This window comes from Asterias amurensis, chromosome 1, assembly GCF_032118995.1.
Source record: "Asterias amurensis chromosome 1, ASM3211899v1".
Taxonomy (NCBI): Eukaryota; Metazoa; Echinodermata; class Asteroidea; order Forcipulatida; family Asteriidae; genus Asterias; species Asterias amurensis.
Window position 1 is genome coordinate 37,349,705 of NC_092648.1, and position 14,205 is coordinate 37,363,909.

A 14,205-nucleotide genomic window follows, 5' to 3' on the forward strand; every position below is an offset into this window, starting at 1 on the left:
TGCTCTGATTTATAAAAGCCCCATTCTATATCCCAAAGGCTTTGGTTTGTCCATAAATCACTCCTGCTAAAGGAGAAACAAATCTCTATCTGCACAAAATGGTTTCAGTTCCATTTGTAATATTACACTATTGAGCAAATAGCTTTTTTGTATTTCATTGTGATAGTATGCCTAGTGAGGTAAGAACAGAAACCATGGAGGTGCCTCCATGCAGAAACTAACCAAAGGAGATACAGAATTGAGGAAAGGAAAGTTCCTCCAATTACTTTGGTTTTATTTCAATTTGCCAATTTGAAGGGAAAAGCTACGTAAATATGCCCACAATTCCTGACAAAACAAAGACTGTTATTTATTCTTATTTTCCAATTGACCATCTGATTTGATGAAAGTTTCCTGGGTTGGAAATGGATTAGACACTAATGTACTCTCCCAGATATTTATGTGTTGTTATTTTTATCCACTCATGGTGAAATTCTACCAATGCTGTTTTTATCTTAAGGGATAGTATCATTAGATTCTTGAAGCTTTTCATGGTGTGAATAATAAGAATTAACTACCAATAAATAAAAACTTGTAAATCTCTTTAGTGGGAGTGTTAGCTCTAAAAAGAGCCGGTATGGTCTCTATAGTTCGAACAGTATACTCTGCTCGTCTTCAGGAAATGAGCAAAGTTTACTGTTCTGAAGACGAACAGATTTAATAAATGGTTGTACCTGCAAGTTTACAATTTATTTATAGTTAGTTCTTATCATTGGATTTGTTCCAATCAAACAGTTTTCAATTTCTTTAAATAGTGCTTTCTGGTATCTGGCTTAATTCAATTGTGGCAATCAAAATAAGCAAAGTTGATCTACAGGGCCTAAACATTTATTTTCTTGACTTGACTTTTATTGTATTTTAAATGAAGTTATTTTCTGGAGGATATTAACTTCGCAGTCAGTGAGCTTTTACATCCAGATAAAACCTTTTTTTGTTAAACGAGTTCAGTAATTTGTCTAAGAACCTAAAATATATTCACACAGTATAAAGAGGAAGTTACAATCATAAATAACTGGTTTTTAAAACCATGGGAAAAACAATACCTGCATTATTTTGATGTGATTTAAATCAATAATAACCTTGTTATACAAACATGAAATGAAAACAGAAGTCATGAAATAATATGTGTACTTCCTTAAGACATTGTTGGAATGTCTAAGACCACTTATCACAACCGTCTCAAAACGAGACCACAACCAACTGAAACTCGTCTCATGTATGTTTGTGTTTCAAAGGTTGACAAACTGGAAACATTTTTGCATGACTTGTTTCCATGTTGCATTTTGACTATGATTGTTAAGAGGAAGCAACATCTTCAACCTACTCACCTAAATTTTCCCCTCCCCAGACGTCCATCATCATGTCATATTTTCCAGATTCTTCAAACCAACGTTTGGAGATTGCAAATAAGCCTCCTGCGATCATTGGAGTTCTAAAAGAAACCAAGACAGTAATACAGTCTAATAAAGTTGCACAAATAGTTATAATAATAATAAGGTGGCAACAATAGCCATTAAGGTATGTTACCCAATAATCAGCATGGCTAGATAAAAAGTTGTGCATTCATAAAAAATATAACATTTGTTGTGTAAAATTTCTATGTGTTTTATGTTTATGCGAGGAATTATCAAATAAACTGTTTTTTTGTGTGGTTTTTTTTTTGTGTGTTTTTTTTACCTTGGCAAGAGAAGTTCAATTTTGTTTTTGTAATACCTCTAACTGTACAAAGTTTGAGGTGACTGTAAAACAATGAGCGGTCATTTTTGGTAAGCCAATCAATGTTGCTTTTCAGTGCTTTCCTTCCAGGGGTTAGTGATGAGAGGTATTGATACAACGCACTGCCTGTTGTATTGAGGCTGTTTCAAATGGTATTTGAAATGATTAGAGCTTATAGTCTGATTCTGCATTACTGTAAGAGGTTAAGTGCATCGCAAAATTTACCAGCCCAAAGAATAGTCCTTGAACATGCATAGACAAAAAAGGATAAAAAATCCATTGAAGAAATATCAAAAATTCTGGAAGAAATGGTTAACGTTTTCATACATTTTAATAATGGAAACAACAGTGAGGGCGCAGTCTGTATGGTAATGAACTTGATTGGTGGTTAATGGCCGAAATTGAAGGCTTGTTCTATTAGCAATCGAAGGCTTGGTCTATTAACAGAGGCCAGCAACTAACCATTTCATCACATTAACCCGGTCATCAAACTGTTATTTACTAATTATAATATAGAAATGAAACCTGACCAGTTATTCATCTACACTACACACTACCAGTACCAATGCTGTTAGTCATTGCTACATACATCAGGAAAACACCTCTTGTTCCGAAGCTGGTACACATTTGGCTATATTTTCACCAAATTCCCTCATTTCAACTCTGAAAGGAATTTCTTTGGACAGAAACTAGTCCTTCTGAAAGAACCTAGAGTCAAAACCAAACACAAAAAGACTAACAATGAGTACCTTAATTATACAGAACAAACTGAGTTAAAATAGAAAATGAGCTACCAATAGATATCCCATAAAACTCCCGAGTGAAATACCATATATATATTTATCTTCAAGTACGCGCTAATCCTCCAATCAGATTGGCAGAATGGAGTGGTGATAAAAACCTATATTGCACGGCTAAAATCACTACCATGCGTCTTGTGTGTTCTATGTCACGCGCCAAGTTTGTTTGAAGATAAATACGTTATCACACGCGCGCTCGTGGAAATACGGAAAATATAGCGCGTCTGCGTGCCATATCCAACTCAGCCTGCTGCCTCGTTGGATATGGGACGCAGAAGCGCTATATTTTTCCGTATTCCACTTGCGCTTGTGTGATAACTTATAATAGCTTCTGCATCCCACATGTTCACACGTGCTTACATATGGCACACAGATGCGCTGTATTTATTCATTGAATTCCACGAACATGTGAGGAATATAGACAAGATTTCATAATTGGAAAATCCCACGGCTGCTAACCAATCAAAAGTGAGAACTCAAAAAGGTTCTAAAGTCCACTTACCTGATTGGTGCAATTGGATTAGACCTTCTGCTACCTCTTTCTGTTGGAGTCATATAATCCCACTTGAAGACAAGATTCCAATCAAAACCACCCTTTAAATCCGCTGAGGCTGCTACATATTGGAAATTATCCATGTTGATCACATCTATAATGGGACTAACTACCGCTTTATAGCTCTGCAAAATAATTAACAAATAATTGTTTGTTATTAAGCTCAGAAAACACCAGTACTTCCTGTGCAATGAAAAATGGTAACTTATCAGACTAATTGCTGTTTCATACAGCTGAAAAACAAATTAATAAAATCAACACCTATTTTTAACACAGCTTTAAAAAATATTGGTTAAATGTAAATGTTCACTTCCCCTTAAGCTCTGTATTTATATAGTAACCGTTAATATAGCAAGCAGCGCCTACCAATAAGCAGCGATGTACACAGGTCTCAAGACCATCTCAAGACCATTTTTGTAGTCTATGTCTCGGTATGCCCAAGTCTAGGTCCATGGAGGACTGGTCTTGGTTTCAGTCTCAGATGTCAAGGTCTTGGACTTGCAGGTCCTGACTACAGTACTGTAAATGAGCCCTGTTACCTCCATGTTAAAGCATACAAACAAGCGCTGTATGTAAAAACATACCTTCACAGCATCAAGAATGTGCAATGTATCTGTAACCACTAACTATAAAGCCCCCTAAACTACATTAAACAAAGCATTTGGTTCGAAAATAGAAAGTAACAAGTTGTCAATTTGGCTCTTTTTACCAACGACACAAATACTACAGGTCCAAGGCATAATACTGTATACGATACAAACCCCAAACCCAGTAAAATAGAAATTCATTATAACTTTCTCTCTCGAGATCCTAAACCCATCTACATCTATGACATACTCTTGAATATTTCATATTGAAATTAAAGATTATATGAGATGAATATACTACAGTCCCATCTGCTGTAGTTTTGACTAAGAGCTTACAAAGTAAACCATTTTCCCAATGGCCATCAATAAAAACCCTAGCATTAAGATCGTCCACTCTCAAGTACCTTATTAATGGATGGATCTCAAGAACCTGCTTATTATTTGCACCTGTCCACTGAGTGGATAATGACATAATGTATACACGCATCGTTTCTTCTATTGATTCATTATCGTCTGTAGACACTTTAAACCATGATGTCCAGACTCAACAAACAGGCATTAGAAATCTTCAAAATACATTGTCTCTAAAACCATCAATTCCTAATAGCCAATAAAAAACAGCAATACTTTTATAACAGCCGTGGATATTTTGCCTGTTTCCAATAAGCCGGAAGGAGTTTTCAGAGTATATTTTTTTTAAATTCAATTCAGGAAGCTCAATCACTATTAAGATCATACCACAAAGTACCAATTCTCCAGAGAAATATGTCTGAGCTAAGGTCAAAGTCAACAGTGCATTTGAGTTCTCCTAAAATCGCTGTTGCTTATTTCAATAAGCCCAATTATAACTTGCACAAAAATCCCTAAAAAAACAAAGTATTTTCCAGGGTAAATTTCCTTCCTTAAAACTCTTAGACAGAAAAATTGTTTTCTTTAAAAACAACTTTCTTCTAACAAGTTTAACTTCTTAAAGCAGAAGTAAAACTATAACACAAATACATTCTTCACCTTTATGTAAATAAAACAGTTTTCAGTTAGACAAAAATAAAATGAAAGCCAACAAAATTTGGTCTAACTTCCCCCAATATTTCCCCAGCATAAACAATTAACCTTTTATTAAAAATAGTTAATTTAAACTGAGCATCAGGATTTGTTCCGCTTACATTTGTTTTTCAAGCTCAATTGAAAAATAAAACCACAAAACTATATTCTAAATAAAGCTACTGTACCATTTGAAAGGCCAACTTTTAAAAAATACTTGAAGTAAAGTTCCTCTTTAATTATGACTAAGTGTTTCAAATTAGAAACATATGACTAATTCATACAAGGAAGTTTACTGCAACCAGCTCAGTTAATTTCCAAGATTTTCATTTTGAAATTTTTGTTTGAGGATAGATGGGCTGGAAATTTACATGCTCCTGCTCTGATTGTCTTAAGGGGAAAGGTTTCAACTTGACGTTTCGATCAGTATGCTCTGATCGTCTTCTGGAGACAGACAGCAGTCTCCAGAAGACAATCAGAGCATACTGATTGAAACGTCGAGTTGAAACCAATTCATTTAGAGATTATCATTACATGGTGTTACCGCAAACCTTACTACAAAGCCGAAACTACACACCTCTTGAATTCTCTTTAACAACGGCTGCAGCCAATTCTCATTGCATTCACAATGACTATCCAAGAAAGTTAAGACTGAACTTGACGCTGCATCTGCCCCTTTAATTCTAGATCGGATTAAACCTGCAAAAAAGATGTAGATAAAAAGCCACAAATAATTATTCAACTATAATACTTGCTAAACTATGCCCTTTTCATAATAACATTGCTTTCTTATACAGCTTTATCAAAGTGCACAGTATTGTTTCCTGCAAGCTATGTGGAGCTACGTTTTGAAGTATGGGACATACTATAGCACAATGTAATGGTTTACAAGGCGTTGTGGCGTAATATGCTGCCGATCAGACCAGGTACCAGGGCAACCCCCTTCTCTTTACGATAAGTGCACTGGTTCCCAAGAAAATGAAACTCAAGTTAATTTCTGATAACTTTAAACCCACCACCACCCCATGTTCATCCACTCTTGCTGTAATTTTCCTGGCAAAAATCAACCTGAGTATGCTAATATTGGGGTTATACTGCTTAACACCAGGTTAATTCTATTGCCAGAAAATTGCTCGCAAGTGTGAGAAGGTCAACCAAACTTTCCCAGGAATTTGCCGGAAAATTGGTTCTTGGATACGTGGAGCAAAACTTCATGTATAAATCCATAATAACTTTGTCATAAGTTCTTTGTCATGACATTCTTGTATGTTCTTTAAGCAGTCGATAGCAGACGACTCAGCACAATTTACATACGGCTTCAACTGACATGTAACAAAATCTCACAGCTCGCCCTAAAGTGGGTTTTTCTAACTAGATATCTGCAGGGCAAGTAGGGTGGACATGAATAATGGAATTGCCTTCCACAACCTCATTAATCAGAATGGAATGAAATGTTTCACAATTCTATTAAGGGGAGTGATATTTGAGGATGAGGTTGCTATTTGTGTTTGAATGTTCTTGTAAATGTTTTTTATGCAAGCCTTGAAGTCATTGGTGAAGCAGGAATATTTTTCTTAACCTAGAAATTCAGAAGTAGTGAGGACTCCATAAAGCGAACACCAATCTTGAGTGGCTGTTAATATTCTATACATTGTGTGCAGCTCTGGTCTCTTTGACTAAGGATGATGCAGGTAGTAAGAAGTGCAGTGTGATGTGGCTCCATCATACCACTGATGCATGCATGCATGGTACAATGTATGTCAGATATTGTGTACCAGCTTAAAAGTGAAGACAAGTGTTAAACTTGTTGAGTTGTTAGATTACTTGCTAAGTGCTAAAACTCTGGCCAGTGTTCCAGTCGGTCTTTTGAAACCCTGAAGCAGAGAATGTTATTTGGATATAAGGTAACAGTTTTCTGGCATCCTCTAGAAAGATTTAGAACTTTTGCAGCCCCCGTTGACAACACACTTACCTTCCCTTCTCTCATTCCTGATCAGCTTGACTTTTTCAATTCCCACTAAAAGTTCCCCATCTTGAGCTGTAGAAGTAGAAACAACAATCAAAATCTGTATACAAATTTCCTGAAACTGTGTCAACTGCTGTGTTCATTGAGCATACATAATGGAGGGACAGTCACTGTCATATTGCATTGTGCACAATAATTAATAAGTCATAATAATATGTTCATTTCTAGTCAAAAAATTACAATGGTTTGATGTGGAATGATTAATGGATGCATTGTGAACTCAGAAAGATATGGCTTCGTTAAAGAACATCGCACTGGAATCTCAATGGAGACAAAGTTTCAAAAAAATCCCAACTTGGAAATTTCATCAAGTCCAAATTCTGTCTGATTTACCAAGAACGTAGGTATATTCTGGTTAAGACTGTTTAGTCACTAAAGCAATGTACACCATATTGTATCTTTAATTTACTTGTATAGTGCTCTGTAATATATCATGCTTTTAAGTATTGCAAACTAAATCACAGCAGCTGCAGTAGATTTACTCCCAATACCTTAAATTCTACCACTGGGACAAATCAATGGCAAGCACAGTTCTAACTTCACTGATCTCAGTAGAACAATGTCAATCAATCAGTAAATTTATAAGGCGCTAATCCAACAGTCGTTGCTCATAGCGCCGTACAGTAAGCTTTTGAAAAAAGATGAGATTTAAGCAAAGTTTTGAAATTGGCTAATGAAGTAGATTGCCTGAGGTTCTGAGGAAGATGATTCCACATCCTTGGTGCTGCAATAGAAAAGACACGATCCCACCAACTGTGTATGTGTGTCTAGTCAGTTCAATAATTAAAGCCAATTTCATAAGCAAAATTAATTTGTTGAGCAAAGCATTTGCATGTTATTACCACGTCTTTACGTGGTGCTTTAGCTGCTTACCATTTTCTGCTAAGCAAATTTAGATCATAGAAAGCTTTATGGAATTAAACCCCTGTAGACTACCGACTTGTGGAAACATTGATCAGCATTGCTGTGCTGAGAAATTGAAATTTCAAGTTTTGGTTTTGTTGACTTTTTGTAACTACCTAACTCGTTTTTATTTGTACTTAAATACAAGTTTTATTTTTAACGAACCAAAATGAAAACTAATTAGGCTCAGTTTTTATAGAATGTATTTATTTTATACACCTACAGAGCATGATGCTTAGAATGAACCACAGCGACCCAGATACATGTATGATACCTGTAGTTGGAAGTGCTATAGCTGCACATCAACCATAATATAATAATACATACATGAGACCCAGATATGAAATGCAAGATCCCTCTTCCTCCCTCTACCCACTTGTGACGAGAGTACATCTTGGCACATTCAAACCTTAGTGTGTGTCTTGAGTACCAGCCTCCAGGCTTGTAACTAATACCTAGCTAGCTGTGACTGACAGACAACTGACTGGGTTTCTCAAGTGCTTTTTGTAGTGCATGTGTCTTATCAGGAAAAGGATCAAATGTCTCTGCACACACAACCTGGGCTTCCTTTTACCATAGAGGAAGGACAGAGCTTTTACCATAGAGGAAGGTAAATGCTTCCAACATCTCCTACTCACTGTCATTCAGTATTACAGTTTGGTTTCCTAATTTAGGAGAATTCCTAGTTCAAATCATTGTGATTTAACATATCTGGTTTGTCTGGAATACTCAAGTGAGAAGTATTTAAAGGAACACGTTTCCTTGGATCGGACGAGTTGGTCTTTGACAAGCGTTTGTAACCGTTTGTTATAAAATGCAGGCTATGTTTGGAAAGATGTTTAAAAAGTAGAATACAATGATCCATACAAGCATCACTTGAAATTGCGTGGTTTTCCTTTTACCTCGTCAACAAACACGGTCGACCATTTCTGTGAGTCGAATTCTTGACTGCCATAAAAGGCCGGGTTAGTTCGCAAAGTAAAAGGAAAACCAGCCAATTTGGAGGCAAATGTGGGTGGATTATTGTCTTTTAAAACATCTTTCTAACCATGCATTTTATAACAAACGGTTACAAACGCTTTTCAAAGACCAACTCGACCACCCTAAGGCAACGTGTTACTTTAACTTTGCTCATGTGAGGATAACCTATTTCTCTCATTAAAGGAACACGTTGCCTTGGATCGGTCGAGTTGGTCCTTAAAAAGCGTTCTGCAACAGTTTGTTATACAATCGGCATGGTTGGAAAGATGTTGAAGTAGAATACAATGATGTACACAAATATGCCTCGAAATTGCGTGGTTTTCATTTTACCTCGTCGACTAGCACGGTCGGCCATTTATGGGAGTCAAGTTTTTGACTCCCATAAATGGCCGACCGTGTTAGTTAGCGACATATAATGAAAACCGTGCAATTTTGAGTGATACTTGTGTAAATCGGTATATTATACTTTTAAAACATCTTTCTAACCATATGCATTTCATAACCAACGGTTTCAAACGCGTTTTATAGACCAACTCGTCCGATCCAAGGCAACGTGTTCCTTTAACCTGTAGTTCATTTTCATTCAAGATGTGTTTTTCCTCCAAAAAAGAGGGATTACTATTTCACTGCCATCAAGTAAGTAGGCCTATACAGTGCTTAAAATAAGAATCGAGGTGTGAGTCAAATACAATTAAAAAAGTTGTAATGCAAATTTAACATCTCTTGGCATACCAAGCATAAAATATATTATAAAATGGTGGCTGCGAAAACATGTTGGATGTCTTAATTGCTACAAAACTGGAAAAACAAAAGATGAATTTCAAAACTAATTCCTATAACCATGCAAATTTGTATGTTTTTTATGTGTAGAGTTCCTTTTGTTTTACTTTTTTCAAAATGTGTTTTCTGCCCCTGCCTTTCCCCTCTGTCGACCCTGGTTTGAATCCCACACTCGACTTGAGGCCTTTGTGGATTGGTTAACAGTCCCTCTAATTGCGTGGGTTTCCCACTATGGGGTTTTCCTCCAACATCTAAAACTGAGCACTTTCTTTTTATCTTGTTATTGCCACCAATTTTGCCATTGGATGTGTATTAAACAAATAAATAACATTCTAAATATGCATTTGTTTTGAGCACATTTTTTGCTGTAGAGGAACTTTGTAAATTTCCAGCAGTGAGTGCCATCCCATTTCCATGTATCTCAACCTTTAAATACACAACCAGAGTTGTTTTGCACTATTTGTCCAGACTGGCAACTATTGAGGTCTAACGAGTCCACAATATGAGTCATGTGTGGTTGTATTGTCACTGCTGTACATTGTTTGGTTGTAATGTCACCGCTGTACATTGTTTGGTTGTAATGTCACCGCTGTACATTGTTTGGTTGTATTGTCACTGCTGTACATTGTTTGGTTGTAATGTCACCGCTGTACATTGTTTGGTTGTATTGTCACCGCTGTACATTGTTTGGTTGTAATGTCACTGCTGTACATTGTTTGGTTGTATTGTCACCGCTGTACATTGTTTGGTTGTATTGTCACCGCTGTACATTGTTTGGTTGTAATGTCACCGCTGTACATTGTTTGGTTGTATTGTCACTGCTGTACATTGTTTGGTTGTAATGTCACCGCTGTACATTGTTTGGTTATAATGTCACTGCTGTACATTGTTCGGTTGTAATGTCACCGCTGTACATTGTTTGGTTGTATTGTCACCGCTGTACATTGTTTGGTTGTAATGTCACCGCTGTACATTGTTTGGTTGTATTGTCACCACTGTACATTGTGTGGTTGTATTGTCACTGCTGTACATTGTTTGGTTGTAATGAGGGTTAGTCCCATAAGAAAACCATTTTCAATCAAACCAACCAGATGAGTTTGGGTTGTTAGGACATGAGATTACAAATGTCTATACTTACGATCGTCACTATAATCATCCACTATTATAATTTCATCTACCAATTCTGGTGGACTTTTTCTGAGAACACTGTAAATAAGAAAAGACAGAATGACATAATGAACAGAGGTACAGTAATCATGTGAAGGTTGATTTAAAGTAATAAAACAAAAAACAGGTCATTTCTTATTGATAACAGGAATTATAGCAGTGGTTTTCTGAATGATTGTAGCCTGGTGGCCTGATATGATACCTTCATAAATCAACAACATCATGGAAATCATTCCAAAATAGCTTTCTGATACCAGCAGTCAATGTTATAAGAGCTATGACATTGCCTTCCAACTTTTTCTTATCAAGTGCAAATTCCAGGATTCTTCAGTAATTTAAAGTAGTATACACGTCATGTACCCAGTAGTACACAACATGTGCTGAATTTGAGGAAAATATTTCTTATTGCATGTAAATGGCAATTTGCACCAATCACAGCTAAATCTTTACAAGAAAAGAAGACATTCCCAACGGTCCCAGTTGGAGGACATTCCATGATAAATAAGTAAGCTGCATGGAGTCCCTCAGTGACATGAAATAACCTGCGTCAATGTCTCTTCAATAGGTAGAATGGATTACACAAAACGTCTGTGTGGTTCAACCACAAAGTGGCAACCACTCTAAGGCAGTTATTTCTAGTTCTGATACTGGGCAGTTTGGATCCAGAATTGCACAAATAGTAGCAGCCATAATTGTTTGTGGTTCCTACAGGAATTTGGCAGATTAAAAATGGCAAATTTGAAAATGATTGATTCAGGGATAAAAAAGAAATATATATATACTTGGGGTTTGTTTGCCCTTTGCTTTTAATACACCAATGTATGGTTGGCCGTCAGTGTTCAGGACATCAGCTCTAACGTAATGAAGGTTATGGGTTCGAATCCAGCCATTACCATGAGGTGCTTGTGGATTTTAATTCCCACAGGACATTACAAGTAGTGACTTAAATGTGCTTGGTTCATACTTGGTGCAAATTTGCCAGGCTGGAAATTCATTTCACATTCAGGTTTTCATAAAGTATAAACTGGGCTTCACAACAAAGGGAAGAAGTCTTTCATGTAATGTGAAATGTATGCAAGAATCAAGTTGCAAAACAGTGATTAGTTATTTCTACATTCCTAAAAACCCAACACCTCGCCACTTAGCTGCACAGTGATTAAATAAAGCAAGCTCAGTGAACCACATTCATGAAAGTAAACACAGACCTATCATGACAGAGCAGGTAGAGCAGAACAAACAACTTCCATAGCATCATAAGGGTCTCTTACCACCATACAACAGGGACCATGGACTACATTAGCCACCCCTCCCCCCCATGGATCAAGAGTAACTCTACCTTCTTGCCCAGCTAAACAACATTCTGTCATTTCTTGACAGTTATTAATTCTCATGGAAACTGAGAACGGACCAATTCTAGGGAAAAAAGGTATGGAATCTGAGATTACCCTCAAAAGGGACATTTTGAGCAATGATTCCAGCACTAGTGTCCCGTTATGTACAGGGGAAGTAAAACAAAGCACAGTAGCCATGCCTGTGTATTCTACAATATGGAATGTCACAATGGGTATATACAAGTCAACAGTCCAAAGTGACTGCAAAAAATTCAAGTCATTCAAAAGTTGTTCTGAGCAATATAAAAACATCTGCCATAAGCCAGTTTAAACCAAAATTGATCACATCATGCTCATGAAGTGGTTAACAGTGACCACAGTGTGTTGGATGCTGGTGCGTTTATTAAAATAGAGAATTAAAACTACTTTAGCTTGTTGATAATGTCCTTACCTGACGATCGTTCTTAATAATGTTGATCTAGCCTCATTATGAAATGTAATAATAACTGTTGTTGCTGGTAGGACATGATGCCAGTCAATGGTTCTACATCTGTACACAGGGAAAACAAACAAATTATAAAACAAACTATTATTCTATCAAATTTAATTAGTACAAACAGCGGACAACATAATCACGGAGTGCTCTCTCCACCAACAACCCAACTGAGCCCAAGGTTTGGCTGATGTTGATGCTTCCAAACAGAATTGGCTGCTCAAAACCAAGCTCAATAGTCTTTGTCTATGTTTGCAGCATAAGAAAGAAGAAGTCAAACTTAATCTAATAAACAATGTACCTAAAAACAAATAAACTCATCTCATATGTGTACTCGGCAATGTTTTTTATTAAATTTGATTAGGAACTCTTAATTTAATAAGAGGTCCAGAAAACTCAAAACAAGTTGATTTAATAAGCAATATCTGCACCTGCTACTGTGGAGAGAAATAAGATGGTACACAGCTGTTAATCCAGATCCAGCTACACAGGTTTGACATGGTGACCTTATGACCCTTTAACTTTGACCTCCACATAAAAATAGTCAATGTCATGTTGACATCACAGATGTGATAGCAATATGGTGGTGGACACAACGGACGAATAAGTATAAAAGAAAACAAACCTATTGGTCAAAAGATTTATCACGGGATCATATTATCCAGATCCTAAATCACACAGTTGATTTAGGATCAACTGAAGCTGTTTCAGACTGATTGGCTCATAGCCATACGCTTCAAGTGCACTAATAACGCATCACGTAATCAATACCACACGCATGTTGTTGCGCTTACATACGTGTGCACTAATAACGCATCACGTAATCAATACCACACGCGTGTTGTTGCGCTTACATGTACGTGTGCACTAATAACGCATCACGTAATCAATACCACACGCATGTTGTTGCGCTTACATGTACGTGTGCACTAATAACGCATCACATAATCAATACCACACGCATGTTGTTGCGCTTACGTATGCACTAATAACGCATCACGTAATCAATACCACACGCGTGTTGTTGCGCTTACATGTACGTGTGCACTAACAACGCATCACATAATCAATACCACACGCATGTTGTTGCGCTTACGTGTGCACTAATAGCGCAAAGCATAGTCCATACGTACTGGTAGTCAAGGTCAACTCTATTAGTGCGCATGCGTACACACTACCATAGAGCAGTGCATATTAGTGCGCATGCTTCTACATTACCATTGCATGCAATTTGACCACTTGTAAAACATACCCCAAGGACAAGAAATTAAAATTTACAAAACACATTTTCCTGTTTGATTCTGCTTTTTAAAGGGCTGTGCTGTTGCAATAAGACCTTGCCTTCAGCGGTGTTGCAAAAAGACCTTGCCTTCAGCTCTGCATTAGACTGCTAACCACTTTGCCTTTACTTTTCATTTTTCTAATAATTTTCTTGTGGATGGTAAGACATCGTTATGAAATGTTTAAAGCTACCATGACTACCTACATGTAGTGTTCTAGTGTAATGCGAACCACCAGGATGTGGTTTGGGATTAGTTGCATTTGGGAATTACTGCAATTTATTGGTACAAATTTCCGGTCTTTTGCCAATCTACAGTCATTATCTAATCTCCGGTCTCATTCTGACAATATTGTTATTACTGATTGAGTTTCGAAATCTACGGCTTTAATTTAAGAGATGAATTACAAAAGACCCTGTGAAACACCCCCACAAAATAAATATTCAAAAAGTTTGCAGACAGTCCCTGCTAGCCTACCTCATTTTGAATATAGAGATGACTTTCTTTA

General features: G+C 36.8%; 1 protein-coding gene across 1 annotated transcript in view; it reads right to left on the reverse strand.

Annotated features, from left to right (window-relative positions):
- The window catches only part of LOC139938944 (polypeptide N-acetylgalactosaminyltransferase 2-like), a 75,047-nt gene that overhangs the window by 19,960 nt on the left and 40,882 nt on the right, over positions 1-14,205 (reverse strand). Inside the window, exons 3-8 of the mRNA XM_071934623.1 lie at positions 12,376-12,474; positions 10,565-10,632; positions 6,709-6,774; positions 5,314-5,435; positions 3,058-3,233; positions 1,368-1,471 (exon numbers count right to left, since the gene is read on the reverse strand). Of these exons, the coding sequence (XP_071790724.1) occupies positions 1,368-1,471; positions 3,058-3,233; positions 5,314-5,435; positions 6,709-6,774; positions 10,565-10,632; positions 12,376-12,474 (635 nt within the window). The remainder of the gene's footprint in view (positions 1-1,367; positions 1,472-3,057; positions 3,234-5,313; positions 5,436-6,708; positions 6,775-10,564; positions 10,633-12,375; positions 12,475-14,205) is intronic.